This window comes from Echeneis naucrates, chromosome 16 (genome assembly GCF_900963305.1).
Source record: "Echeneis naucrates chromosome 16, fEcheNa1.1, whole genome shotgun sequence".
NCBI classification, from domain to species: Eukaryota; Metazoa; Chordata; class Actinopteri; order Carangiformes; family Echeneidae; genus Echeneis; species Echeneis naucrates.
The window spans coordinates 4078540-4093710 of NC_042526.1; the positions used below are offsets into that span (position 1 = coordinate 4078540).

At 43.3% G+C, this 15171-nt stretch overlaps 1 protein-coding gene across 1 annotated transcript in view; it reads right to left on the reverse strand.

The window, feature by feature from the left end:
- Positions 1 to 15171, reverse strand: part of necab2 (N-terminal EF-hand calcium binding protein 2) — a 71195-nt gene that overhangs the window by 41020 nt on the left and 15004 nt on the right. The window contains exons 3-5 of the mRNA XM_029522970.1: positions 5569 to 5677; positions 2831 to 2856; positions 2456 to 2553 (exon numbers count right to left, since the gene is read on the reverse strand). Of these exons, the coding sequence (XP_029378830.1) occupies positions 2456 to 2553; positions 2831 to 2856; positions 5569 to 5677 (233 nt within the window). The remainder of the gene's footprint in view (positions 1 to 2455; positions 2554 to 2830; positions 2857 to 5568; positions 5678 to 15171) is intronic.

Here is a 15171-nt window from a genome sequence, read left to right on the forward strand (position 1 = left end):
TGAGCTTCTCGAACCAGAGCCGAGCGTGAAACTGTCAGAGATGTCAACTGCCCACTGCTGACGGTGAAACACAAAACTCTGGCTCCATTACCACTGGCATCGACTCGGTCAACAGCCATCACGAGTGTCCCCGACGTATCCTGTCCCCATGGGAACTGTCGCCATGGTGACGCCATGCTGACAGGAGCGGAGTCCTACGGAGACCCGTTTTGTAAAATTGAAAACTTGAAACTCTCTGATAATAAAATAATAAAACCAGTCAGGGCTTTGGGGATTTTCCACAAAAGTGCAATGCCAATATGTTAATAAGTTAATAATCGCTAAGCAGCCAAAACAGATAATGGAAACAAAGCAGATCACCCAGCTGCTGCTGTGATCTCACTTCACAATCTAAAGATAATTATGCCTAATTATATTCAAATAATCTACTGTGTATTAGCAGGATAATTACAATTAATATGTGGACTGATCTGATGGTCAGAGGTGATTAGAGTTTGTTAATCACCACTAATTATTTTATGGCCAGCTCATTTTCAGGAATCTCATGAGTCTCCAAAGACGGGCAGCGTCCACAGCTTCCACTAATTGATACCTTGACAGTCAAAATAATTAATACTGCATGAAGTGAATGGAAATATCACATTTGCATGAATTATTGGTGGGTTTGTCGTCCCTCTGGGAGCATGAAAGGCAGGACACGAGTGATGGTGACACAGGCGAGCAGTGTCAGTATCTCTGCGGCAGTCTGTCCAGCCTCACGCCTCAGAGCTGTGGAAATCAAACTTTTTCTCTCGAGACAAGTTATATTTTTGTGAGAGAAATAGTGTGACAGATGACGCCGACATTGCCGTATGACGTAATTTAATGCGTCCTCTCTTACATTGCTCGGCAACATAACAGAGCCAAGACTGCTGCGGTATAAATTACAAGAAAAAGCTTTTAGACTCAGTACAGTAGACAACTGCAGAGAGCAAAGTCTGCTCTCCTGTTTCACTCAATCCTTTCCTCTGAGTCTCTTTTCACTGAGGTAGATGGAGAGCTAATCAATTCTCACTGGGATCTGAAAGGCCAGGATTCAGGCTGCAGCCTTCTGCTCAAACTAATATCACGCTCCGTCTTTTAGCTCCGCCCACTCCACCTCCTCACATCTGCTTCAGTTTGGACACAGGCGTCTCAAAAATGCTCTTTGGATGCAGCTTCATTCAAGATATAAAGAAAATGTCTACTGATAGTTTGAAATCTGAAATACAGAATGATTCCTTATTTCTGAACAGCAGCGATAGAAGGATGGAGAAAGTTGACAGTAAACAGAGGCAGCATGGGAAAGTGAGAAATGAGTGAAAGTTGTGATGGATAAATAAAGAGAAGGAGTGAAGGAGGTCACTGACACGTCTTTAAAGTGGAAGACTGAACTGTAATATATGCAGCCACTGTATCAGCCTGCTCAGTGACTCCAGCTCTTATCCTGTCTTATAGATTAGTGTCCACTTAGACGTTTGCTGAGGATCCGATAAGCTCCGGCGTCTGAGGAGGCACCAGTTTGATAAATGACTGACAGCTGCAGCGTCTAGACGAGGATAAGTTAGCATCCAATCGCTGCGTCTCTCTGCCCCTCAAACACACACTCAGAAATCCCACTCAGTGTTTGACTCGTCAGCAGGAGCCGAGCTGCACAGTGACACCACAGTTCCCAGTTCCCAGAGAGGTGCAGCACGAGAACAAGACAGAAGCTCGAATGACTGATTAAAAAAACAAGATAAACTAGCCTGGGGTTGTGTGTGTGTGTGTGTGCTGCTGAATGGCCTGCAGCTGAAGGAAATGAAGGCAGAGCTGGTGGATACAGATGGACAGACACACACACACACACACACACACACACACACACACAGGCACCATCTATCTTCACACACACATCATTTACGCCTGATCTAATATGAGGTGCTGATGTCCATTGGGCTGCTTCAGAGAATCAGATGTGGAAATTTCTGCATCTGCTGCAGAAGTCATCATCATATCATCATCTTTTTGACGATAACATGATGATGACATAAAGAATGTGTTTGCAAACAGATGTTCTTCGCACATCCAGCAGCTATGGAGCAACATTACGATCCATCTGGAGTCATGTGTGTGAATCTACATCCAAGACTGTCTCTTCACTGTCCTGAGGGAAATATCTGGTTCTGCACTCGTCCAGCTGTGCCAGGCAATACTGACTTAAAAACATTAGAGCAGACCAGAACAATAAATCTAGTTAATTCAAGTAAGACCTCAAAGATCCAACCAATCTCTGAAAAGTTGCAGATTTTTGAACACAATTTAGGATTTTAATTTAATGAAAATATTACTAACAGTTGCGTATATGTTCTATAAATTTGGAAGCAGAGGGAGAGAAGAGGAAAGTATAAAACACACACTCAGACACACACACAGGCACGATAACTCAAAGTCTTACCTTCTTGGTGAAGTCCATGGCTTTAAGGATGGAAAGATTGAGCGTTTCCAAGGAAGCCAGAACGCCTTCATAATCCCCCATGTGCTTGGCAAAGTAGTCTGCACGCACACGCACACACACACACACACACACACACATAAATTTATTTATGCATGCAAATTGACACATTACAAGGTCCAAAAGACTTTCAGAAACACAAAATAATGTATAACATTTTGCTGAAAGCAGCTGAATGAATAAATCTTAAAGAAAAAATAATTGAATTCGACTGAAAAGCAATTTCTTATAATAGATAAGAGAGACAGAGCACAGTGGGGTGTGTGTGCGTGCATGTGTGTGTGTGTGTGTGTGTGTGTTTATGGACAGTCAACTTACCACAGAGTTCCTTAGTGTCAACATTACTATCACAGCATGGCAGAGAAGCAGCAGAGGGAGGGAAGGAAGGAAGGAAGGACAGAAGGAAGGAAAAGGATCAAGAAGAACTGGTTCAGAAACAGAGGAAAGGCTTTGCATGCAATCGCACACACACACACACACACGCACACACGCACGCACACACACGCACACACACACACACGCACACGCACACGCACACAGAACTGGCGTTCGGCTGGCAGGGGTGATCTAACAAGGCTCTCTGACAGGAGTCTGAATCAATCCGCTCTCATCATTCATGCTCACTTCACTCACTTGGCAGACGATTCCTCGCTGGAGTAAAAGGAGCCTTCCCTGGTCGACTGACCAGAAGGAAAGAAAAGGCCTCCTCTAAACACACTCAGAGGACGACCTCATTATATCGGCGTCGCTTGTTTACACTGTAGCGCACAAACTCTGCATAACAACATCTGTCTGCACCACAGCAGAACCTCCATGTAGGACCTTTTCCACAGAAAGTCTCCATCTGTTCACTAAACGCTGCACAACACAGAGAACATTCTCGTCTCAGAAATAAAAATGCTAAATTAGCTTATTCCTGTATAATATTTTCATCAGTACGTGACCTTTTTGACTGGATGACCTTTCTTCGACAGCCTGATAACAGCTGACGGCTCACGTTGCTTTATCAACCAGCCGTTTCATTTTCCAGGACTTCCACAGGAGTCAATCCTGATCGGCCACTCTGACAGACAAGCTTTAAAAACTTCCACTCTGGGTCTAGTTTTTCCTGTTTGTTGGTCCTGTTCACTTTAAACTGTTTTGGGATGTGAGTGTAATGAGGCTAATAAAGTTGTTCCAACATTCAGTTGGCTAAAATAACATTGGCAGATTGTTTACTACCCGAATGGCTGTTCCAGAAGTAGACTGCATGTTCACTGAGGAAGTCAACAAGCAATTATGTTGTTCCCTGCAAATGACTCGGGCACCTTAGTTTCATTAATCCTCGGGCCGCCACTTTATCAAAGGCAATAAGAATCAGCATATGTTTCTGTACATTTTCATTAAAACCATTTAAAACTACTGAGCGTCTTGTTTACGTCTGTGCAGCTTTGTGCAAATTCAACCAGGAAAGGGCAGTCTCTCTGAAATATGTAAGTCATCAAGTCAGATTTATTGTTTAAAAGACATGGGCAGAAAAACGGGCAGAAAAATCTGATAAAGTGGCATTATGGGAAAGGCATGATCCATCACAGCACGTTTTCTGCCCCAGTTATGAGCAAATAAAAAAAATTAAGACTGAAGCGCTGTCGTGCTTCTTCGTATTTGATGAACATTACTTGTTGTTATATTCTTTGTTTGTGTATTCTTTTATTGACTTAGAAATCAAAAGAAACGACCGCAGCAAAAAGACAAAGGTTCAAATTTTAAGTCAAAAGAAGTTTACTTCTATTTTACACACTGATTGATTTGAATTGTTTAATTCCATTCCAAAACTTTTAATTTACTATAACTTTGATTTGAAAGAGTCTAAGATGCCAATGTTAGTTTTTTTCTGACTAAGACAGTTATTCAAGCGCTTTTCCCTGAATTTGAATCAAAATCTATTTTTTAGGCCGAGAAATAAACAGTGAACGCAGAAACTCACAAAATGAAATAAATGCAGACCATCAGCTGATTGTGCATGTACGCTGCATCCTCACAGCGGACGCCAGCAGGACATTAGAGATGAGCTCCAGGAAGTGGGAGGGAACCACAGATTGACTGAGACGGATAGACAAATGACTGGTGGAGGGGACATCATTCATTCTCTGCCTGCTCCCACACACTTCGCCATCCATCAACTTCCTGCTTAAACAGGAAACGCTTACGCCGTCATTTCGGCTTTTCCTCGGACCAATCAATAACCTTATCTGCTGTCACATGATATTGCTGAGGTTTGGCATGTAGCTGCCAAGTCTCCTCTTCTCCAACCAGCGAGCAGAAAGCTTTTCTGACAGCAGGATTTATAAAGTACAGCCGTCTCCTAAAGGCAAGACGGCTGACATCTGAGAGATGGCAGCACTCAGACTGCCACAGTCCACGTGCTGCACTGATTTAAAAAAAATAAATAAATCCTCCGCTAATCTCTGCGCCTGGTGGAGGATTTATATTTTTATATATTGAATTTAATTCAATGCTACAACAACCTTAAAGGTCAGCTTTTGTTCTGCTTGGTTTCATTTTATTTGAAGACCTGCAGGTTTCGGAGCCGGTCCTTTGATTACTCAGATCTGACTGTGTCAGCATGCTGCTCCTGATTACAGGTGGGATGAGCTGATTGGCTGTTTATAAAGGGCCAATAAACTGATTTAATGAGAGCCAATCAAAACAGCGTCCTGGGTGGCAGAAGCCAAAGAAAGGTTAATGTCCTGGAGGGGCAGGATGACTAATGCAAAAATAACTGACGACAGAGAAGAAACAAAAGTGGAAGACGTAAAAAGAGGAAACGCTGCCCTTCCTCCGTCTCTACTTTTCCTTTTATCATATTTTCATTTTGTTATTTCATATTGAAAGTCACTTAACCTAAAGGGCTTCGGCACAAAAGGTTTTCCATGAAAGAGCTTTCAGAATTGGATGTGACATTTCCTGTGTGCAGGACATACTGTGCATCGTATTTAAGTGTACACACACACACACACAGACACACACACTAACACACACACACACACAGGCAGTAGTGGAGGAGCAGTGCTGACCTGGTGTTATCAGAGTCGATGGTGTGAAACAGTTTCTCCAGCTCCTCCTCGTTCAGCGTGCCGTCAGAGAAGAACGCCTGGAACTCATCCAGAGACAGCTTCCCATCATCTGAAGGAGAAACACACAGACACACACACACACACATCACTGTGAAATTGTCTGCAGTAATTGTTGTAGCTTCATCAAGCTGAAGCTGCCACACCTGTAACTGTGATGTCACGGCCCCCCACTCCCCCCCACTCACAGCAGCATGCCCTCAATTACACAGAACTTTAAGCCTTTGTAAACAAATTCAATGAAATTATCTTCAGAGCTGAGTTCTTTGTACCAGGCTGCACATTCTAACGGGAGTCTGCAGCCGGCCAAAAATCTGCAGCTTCAGTCACTTTCATCATTTGCTGCTTGGAAGGCAGAATGAAAGAGCTTCAGGGGGGAGTTAGGGGTAACCTCAGAAACAAAGAGGGTCTTGGTGCTTCTTTCTCGCATCTCATGAGGCGCCATTATAAGAACACTGAGAAAAATATACATAACTCTCTTTTTCATTGGGCAGAAATGACATTCAAATTGGATTCTTCCTCACAACAGGAAGTGCTGTAGATTTCAATGTCCATTATCATACTGACAATAATCTTTAGATCCCTGCATGTTGAACATGTTGTGGGACAGTTGGGAGGAGTTCATTAATCATGAACAAAATAACTTGTTTTCATTCATCATCCAGCTCCAACTAACGCTGCAGAGTTTATTTTAACCAATCCGATCCAGCGGGAGCTGCTCTGTGGTGGAACGGGGGGAGTCGTTATTCACGGCTTTGGCTTCGTCCTGCATCCGCTCGCTCGTACGCCTGACTGTCTGTCTCACCACATGATGCAGAGCTAGATATTAAATATTAATCCCCCTGCCCTAAAAGTGTGGTTGTCCTTGAATGTGGCTGACTGGATGCAGCAGCTGGAGCCGTGGGACCGCTGCAGAGAGCTGGGGGACCACAGAGATGGAGGACTGCAGCTCCACAAAGGGGGCGAATTCAAATGTGCTGCGCTACACTGCTCTGAAATCAGCCCTCCTCCTCGGTGCTTCCCCGGCTGCTGGATTACACAGACTTATGTTTATGAATTTGTCGCAGGAACACACAAATTAATTCACTTTTTTTGCTTTTTGGTTCTTTTTTCTCCCTATTTTTGGCTTCAATCTCTCCGTTTGAGTTTTGACCACTCACAGAAAAGATCATCAGTTTTTGTTTTTTTTTACAAACTGTCATGAGACAAAACTTTTAGGAGCCCCACAACCAAAGAATGTGACAACCCTTTCCCTTTTTGTCTCTCCATATATTTTATCCCGCATCTTCACACTCCTTGTTAGCGAAACACGAAGCCAAAGGAGGATCTCAGATGCTGCTTCGTGTTGATTTCTGCTGCACACAATAAGAAAAGCTGTCACAAATGGCTTTCTTTCAGTGACACTTGGCATAACCTTTCCACGACAGAAGGCCTGTTTGTTTGAGGCAGACTTCTGAAATGCCACTTCTTGTGTTCACAGCATCAGTCACGTTGTCCCAGCCCGCACAGGCTCGGTTGTTTATTCAGACTCAGCGGCCGTGACTATTTCTAACCTGCCCTTCTCTGGCGCAGCAGTGAGGCAAAACTGAAGGCAGAAGAGCTGGTGTTTAATTCAGCAGTGACCCAATTTACTGTGTGCAGCCAGCGAGCCCAGTTAGACCCACTGAGGAATTCACCAGTAACACACCAGAAAGGCAGCAACACACACACTCGCAAGGAAGGTAATAAGCTAACCCAGTTTCCTAAAGCATGAAATACTCCCAAATTACATGTCAGACAGAAAAGTGCAGCGCCTCTGATCCCTGTCGTGTCCAGAAGTGTTTCACTTTTGGCACCTGATGGCTTTCACACTCATCGTACAGTCATGTACTGTGATACTTCCCTGTTCTCTGTTGGGAAATTCCCTTTTGGCAGTCACCAAGCCAGGTGTCGTAATCAGCTGATCCCCATTATTCACCCTGCAACTCATTTAGCAGAGCCCCAGAATAAATGACAGCAACCACCCAAACGCTGCCTACTCACAAAACCCTTAAACTGGCAACAAAGAGGAGGCAACACAACATCCAAGAACATCCTGCCTCCTCCAGACGAGACGCTGAAGCTGCGACCGTCCTGCTGTCCCTCTTGGTTAATGGAGAGGAATCATTTTAATGCCACACAGAAAAATGTCTTGGGGAGCTGAAGGGCAGTGACTGGGGGACCACAGTCGGCTCACTTTCAACAGAGTGTGAAATAAATTCAGTTTATTTGCCATGTCATCACACAGTGCAAATATGCTCTCACCACTCACCTAAGACCTGCACCTTTTATTAGAGAGAGCAGGGAAAAAGAAATGTCTGTCGTATTTCAGAGTTGGTTTAAAGTTCCCAAACTGCAAAATATAAATTCTGAGGCACTTTTTTCAGTCTCTCAGTGCTTCTTGATACAGTTTCAGGTGTGTTGGATATGTGAAATTAGAGGCCTCAGCTACAGCGGGGGCTTTACAATCAGCTATATTTACTTCATAATGCTTCATTTCACGTCTGTGAAATTTTGAGTGCCTGAATTTTGCTTCTTTCAATCCAGTGAAATTAGGGTTTCCATTAAAGCTCGACATACTGCAGTCCTCTATATCAGCAGCCGGATGACTAAATGGATGAAAGCAATCATGTGAATCAAATAAGAACAGAAATAAAAGAGAGTGCCAGCAGGTTTTCTAACTAAGCCCTCGCTCTTTGTCGCGCTGATTTGGTACATGTATTGTTTGCGTGTGGTTGCGATTTCCATAATTTAGTCATGCTGTGGTCTTGTACATTAGCAGTACAAGACCTTGTGCTAATACAAAATGAAAAAGACTCCAAATGTTGCAAAACAAAGAGGAGGAGACACAACCAACACGGTCAAAGCTGCACTGGCCAGTGTGAGACTGAGCTGTGATAGAAATAAAGAAGGCAGGTCTTCATTTTACAGCATTCCTGTATTTTCACAACACCTACTATACTGAATGTACACACAACACAAAGATGTCCTCAGCGTCACACAGAGGTTCACTAAGTCCATCCAATTCCCTCGGATTTTTAGAGGTGTGAATTTCAGTTGAATGATTGAAACCTGCAATCTGATGAAAAAAAAAAATTATTTTTAAATACCAAAAAAAAAAAAGCACTTTGTTAAGCCATTAATGGAAAATGCAGATCTACAAAACTGTAGTCCCATCTGCTATCTTCCAAATTACAGGTGGTGAAAATGCCAACAACGCACCCCATCATTTCACTTAGTCCGTCCAACAGCAGTGAATCAATTCAGAGATAAATCAACATTTGACTCACCTTCGGAGACACCACAGGTCTGTTGTTTCCTGTGAGCTTGATTGATTTAAGTAAACACAAAGAAAGCAAGCCACTGAGATAAAAGTCACTAAAATCAAACAGACTGCAGCCGGTCTGATTCATCTGATTCAAAAATACACATTAAATTAGTAAATCCACTTTCAGTAGCTCATTATTCCTCGCTGTACATCTACACAACACACAGCACCGTGAACTAACATGGAACTGCTTCACACCGACGAGGCTGCAATCAAACCAGCGTTACCAAAAACAGCACAACGATAAAGTGGAACCTCCAATTAGTTCAATCTCATCTTTACAAACTGTGCCTGTCCAAAAAAATGTATGTTCCATCAAATCTGAACAGTCCTGCAGGGCGTCAGCCACCAGAGCCGAGTCTCCTCTGATGGTGGGCCATTTGCAGTAAAACACTGAGGTCAGGTTGAGTTCATTACAGATTTGCATTGTCAAACAATCTCAGCAGCCATTGAAGGCAGCGACAGTTGGTCCTGAGGGGAAAACATGTCGGTCCATTCATGTGTGTCATTAGCGAGATAGCTCGTGTTTGTCACACAGCAGTCGTAGTTTGTATTGCTGCCGGTTTGAACTCTGGCAGTGGAAACAATATTGGAGATGGTGAGCGCTTTTGTCAGCGTCAGTCTCAGAGTTTGTAACCAAAAAGGCTGAATGGGCTCAGCTGTTGCTTTCTTCTAAGCAGGATTGTAGTGAATACTGAAAAGAGGAGCGAGTCTAGAGGATTCTTACTTTAGTCTAAATGATAAATACAGTCAGGTAGGACATTAGGTTTCATTGCAACAGGTCCAGAATCTGCATATCAACTTATCCAACAGTATTCAAAAGCCTTTAACCTGCATCAGATCAGGTTTGGATCGGTCTGTTTCACAATGAGACCTGCAGCCCAACTGAGTCCTGACTTCAGTCCTTTTTTAGCAGATAGTTTGGAGATAACATGGCCTGAGAGCTGAAGCTTCCCTGACAGGTGGGGGGGGGGACACTCTGAGACAGAGATGTCCCAATTTACCACGAGACACTCTTTGATCCAGACCTCGAGTGTGTGAGCGAGAAAAAGACGGTCAGAGCGGTTGACCCACTGAGCTCTCTGCTCTTCCTGAAGACTAAAGGGAAGCAATTAGCACTTCCTACTTCCTGCTGGGCTCCACATCCCGCACACGGCAGCGCACACACACAGCATGTCCCCACAAGTTCTTACAGTTTTTGCAGGGATGTGTTGTTCAAATGACCGTTTCCTGCTGGATATTACCTTGGTCCTCTGCTAGCTCTCTGTTATTTTGGGGGCACTAAATGATGAGTAGTCATGGCAACGAGAAGAGGGTGTGTGGGGGGGGGAGCAAGCACTCAGGCTCAGGATATCACAGTCCCTTTTTCTCTCTGAACATAATTAACATACAAACACACACACAGTTTTTTTGTGCTCCCTCTTTATTACTTCCCCGATCTGTCTAAACGATCTCTTTTGGAAATGATTCTTATTAGCAGCCTTTAGGCAGAGGAAGTGTGTGCTCCAGTGATAAATGAGGAACAGGAGTGATTCTCTCTGAGCTGTCCACTCTCGTCCTTTCTCCCTATCCATCATCGCAGCCCACCTGGAACACACGTGCATGTGCACAAAAATCATTTAGTATCTCAGTGAGCGCACCCTCAAGCTGCACCAGTGGTGTCTTTCTTTCTAACCAATCAGCTTCTTTGGCTGATTGGGGGCAGCAGGATCTTCCCGTTGGCCCGAGTGTCTGTTCAAGCGTCCTTGAGCAAGAAACTGGATTTACATTTCATTTCACCCTCTCATGACTTGATACTTGGTATCCATGATCAGCAGAACCCCGTCAGATCTAGTGGCAACAATCACACATCACGAACGAGCTGAGCTACAGGAGATAACGAATCTTTTGGATTTAAGATGTTCCAGTCGGACACGTTCATTCTGGATCAGCTGCTAACCCTGACACCGCTCTGCAAACTGGGTCAGGAACTCTCCTGGACCAGAAGAGAGAGCACGCCGTCTCCACTCTGGAAGCTGATCTGAAGGCATATTGGGTGATACGTTTTAGTCTGTGTGTGACGATCTGGATTGAAATGATGAATATTTGTTAAGAAATAAAAAGCAGCCGTTCTGTTGGCTTTACTCTGCTATGAGAACATATTTTGCACCTCTCTTTGTTGTATTTGTAAGTCACACATTCGGATAAATCAGAGACCTTAAAATATTGCGAAACATGCAAAAACTGAATTCGGCGTTGAATCAGCTGACCAGTAAATCTGCTCCATATGACCTGCACTAAGAAACTGTACCGCTGCTTTGCATATTTGAGCTTTAACTGAAATGAATCTAATCGTCTTTCAGGCTTTAAATATCCTACTTTAGTTTCCTCTCCTTAAGCACATTATGTAAATCAGCTCACATAGACTTTCAGCTTACTGTACCACAAACACACTGTATCAAATTAAAACTGTTATTGCCTATTTATTATTATTTATTTTAGATCAGTAGCCTATTGTTGGGCAATACTGCAGTTCTTTAAGGATTTGTATGGCTCTGCTGGCACACAATGCAGAGATGGATGGAGGACGACACAGTCCATGATCAGTGTTAAAGTCTCAGGCCGCCATGATGCCGTTTCTCCTCCTGTTTCCAAAGCGAACAAGCTAATGTGACCTGCTTTTGCTTGTTGCAAAATCAGATGTGAAAACAGCAGTGATGACCAATCACAGACGCTGTGAAAAGGAAAATGTGAAGTTGGTCTTTGCATTTAAAAGTGTGCTTCATCTGACACATATGCATTTGAATGCATAAAAAAAAAAAAAATTGCTCCCAGCTTGCAGGCCTACTAATTTTTAATGTGATAATAATGTAACGTTAAGAAAATGATCAAAGTAAGTAAATGTTAAATGAAATTAAAGTGCTGCAGCCTCGTAAAGTGATTCTAATAGAGCACAAATGAATGAAACCCAACAGAAGTAACGCTGTAGGCCCAGTGTCAGTGCAGGGAGTAGAAATTTTATGGGATATATTTTTGGTAACTTGTCAAAAATTCCAATTCCAGGGAATCTGAGTATAGCCATGATGATGACCTACATTATGTGTTCAAGGCCCTCGAACCATCCAGGAAAATTCCTACGCTGTGTTTGGTGAACTGAACAAGCTGAGGCATTAGCTCCCTCCTAATATTTAATAAAAACAGAGATGTGGGTCATAATTCATCTTAATGAGGAGGATATGATCCTCACTCAGACAATACGCTGTCTGTCTGTCTGTCTGAAGAGATGAGCCACAGAAAGTGATCATCAGTCACTCTTATCCATTTTCTGTCTCAGCGGAGGGCGGAATAGTCTGTAATCATCATCAATCTGCCGGCGGAACATAATAATGTTATTATTAGTGTGACTGCGCGCAGCACAATGGGAAGAACAGTGTTAAGATGTGTGTGTGGTTTATATGCACATGTGGGTCCGTCCTAAAGATGAGTAATCCTTGGTGATGGCAGATAATGGCAGCATATCAGTGCACGAGTGAGGATGATGCGTTCAGGTGCCCGGCGCTGCTGCAGATCTGACTATCTGAGGCCCGTTGGCAGCCCCTCCTGATTCAATCAGCCCTTTGGGGAGGCCTCATTTGTACAATTGGTGTTTTATGGTGGCTGTTATGGCCAGATTTGTAACTTCACCAGCCAGTAATTGGCAACCATTGCCCACTACAGTGCTTTTTTAATGCAGCATGATGTGTTTAATGGAAGATAATAGAACATCAGCACGCTAAAAAAGGTCATTCCTGGGTGTCATGTTGGCCCTCTTTGCTGTTAATGGCATCACACAGCTCGGCAGACTAACGAGGGTGCCGGGGGGGCATCAACATAACTTCCTTTGTTTAAACGGGAGCACTTTCAATATGAGCAAGGAGGTGTTATCATACGGGAATCAGTCCCACCGGAGGGAAGAGCAGAACTTAGAAACTTATCACACAGCAAAAAAAGGAAAAACCAAAACGTTTCTCTTTCCTCTGGCCTCTCTGCCAGCACAGTCGAGTTTAGCAGGAGATTTAAGTGATTATTCTGTGCAGCTCCTTCACTAAAAATAAATCATCAGGTTGTTTTTCATTGGCATTTTACACATTATTATAGAATGATTATTACTATACATACTAATCAATCGACTAATTCATACTGATGAGTGGCACACTTACATAAACTCCACTGAGTGATTGATTAGATAGAAATAAATTACATTTAAAATGACAGACTTTTTTAATCCTTCAATATAATCGAGAGATTACGAAGAGAAATGAATGCTAAAACTAAATGAACAAAGTGCTCCATCACTCCCGTGATGTTATTTAAAGCTTTGCTGCAAATACAGACAAACTTAATCACCTTCTGTGTTGATCCCACTGGAGCTGAAACCTTCAGAGCCTCCATTCTCAACATCCGCCTCCTCATTACTGGCTGCATCTTGTCAGCTCTGCAGTCCAGGACGGGTTTCCAATCAGGAGCTTCCAGATGAAGCACTTCCCTCAAACAAACGGGAAACTGCCACAACTGCACCCGACAGTTTAGTTTACAAAGAGTTTGACAGGGCTGATACTTGTCATGGTCTCAGCTAAGAAATTATTAACAGCCACAGAAACGTCGAACAGAAAGGAGGAAAGGATGAAAAACGGAGGGAAGCAGAGACTCAGGGAGGGAGGAGGGAATCTAGGAACAGGTTAAAGATGCATGTAGTCAGGAATAGATTTTCAACCCGAGTCAGCTCTACGACAGAGTAAAACGTACAGCTGGCAGCATCATACAAGCTTTGGTTGGTTCACACAAAAAGTTCACGAGGAGAGTTTACTACGGTAAACTAATCTACATCAGCTGGCTTCCCTTTGCTCCGTGTCCATGGTTTCCATCGATTCCTCACCCTTTCCCACTCCTTCTGCCCTCCTTCCTGCCAACAACTATCCAAAACTGAAGAAGAACTCGCTCACTGAAGGACAAGAGTTGAAAAGGAGGATAAAAGTTTGACTTCACTCACTTTGAGTCAGCAGGTGAAGCCGACGGACTGAAGGAGGATTCAAGACAGACGGTTGACAAGTTCCACATCAACGAGGATTTAACAGCGTGGGCGACTGTGAAGTCACCGAGGTAATCCTCCATAAATTACACTAACAGTTCGACAGACACACGACCTTTGAATAAGAGGAATAGATGAACGAGCAGTGAGGCTCAGAGACGCCGTTCGCTTTTTACTGCTTTAACAGGGAAATATATTACGATCTCTTCGGCACATTCTGACTACAGCAGATATCTTTCCCTGTCTTCACACCAATTTGGAGTAGTTATGTAGTATGTTTTTATGTTCTCTTAAATGTGCTGAATTGTGTGGTTTATTTATTTTATTTGGGTTTCAGCGTGATGGAATGGTGTGAGTTTTTATTGGAGCCCTGTCAAACACAAATTTCTGTCATCATGTGGAACAGACGATAAAGTTTTCCAGTTCTGGTTCGCGGCTTTTGACAACCTGCGGCCCAAATCCATCCTTTGATTAGTGTGTTTAAGGAGCAGCAGGTCCAGTGTCGTGTTCACGGACACCTCCCAAACACAGTGAGTCCAGTAAGAGGCTGCTAATATCCATCAACTGGAAACAAATTTCTGCGCCTTAACCAGACGTCTTCTTATGTTTTCATCTTAACAGCATCGTCATTTAAATACAAATTAGAGAGACGAGGTCTTGTGTGTGTTTGACCAGCATGCCAAAGATAATTTCATATTTACAGAGGGGTTTAAAAGTGTGGCATCACTTTCCCTTTTTGATCTTTTGATGTTATTTTTATGCTTTTACAACTCAGGGTCACTTTGGACTGGAGGCCTCTGAGTCATCGGTTGGCAGGAGTGTCTTTATGTTGAAACAAGTATCTGCTAAGAAAACTGAGAGCACCTCGATGGCACAAAACAATTCTCCTGGTGACGTGACGTTAGTGTATGTCTGCAGGCAGCAGGTGTTGTACTCGGTGCCAGCTGTGATATAAATATTAAATGTAACTGGATGGAAGATCAGTCAAGTGTAGCTGCAAGCAAGAAGGAAGGAAAATATCAAATAAGAGCTAAAAGCACACTCAGACCAGAGCTGGTAAATGTGGCAGACATGTGGTCAGTGAAGTGAGAAGGTTCACGCTGAAACGGGAAAAATAATACAGCTAATGAAAAGTGGTATCAGTATACTGATC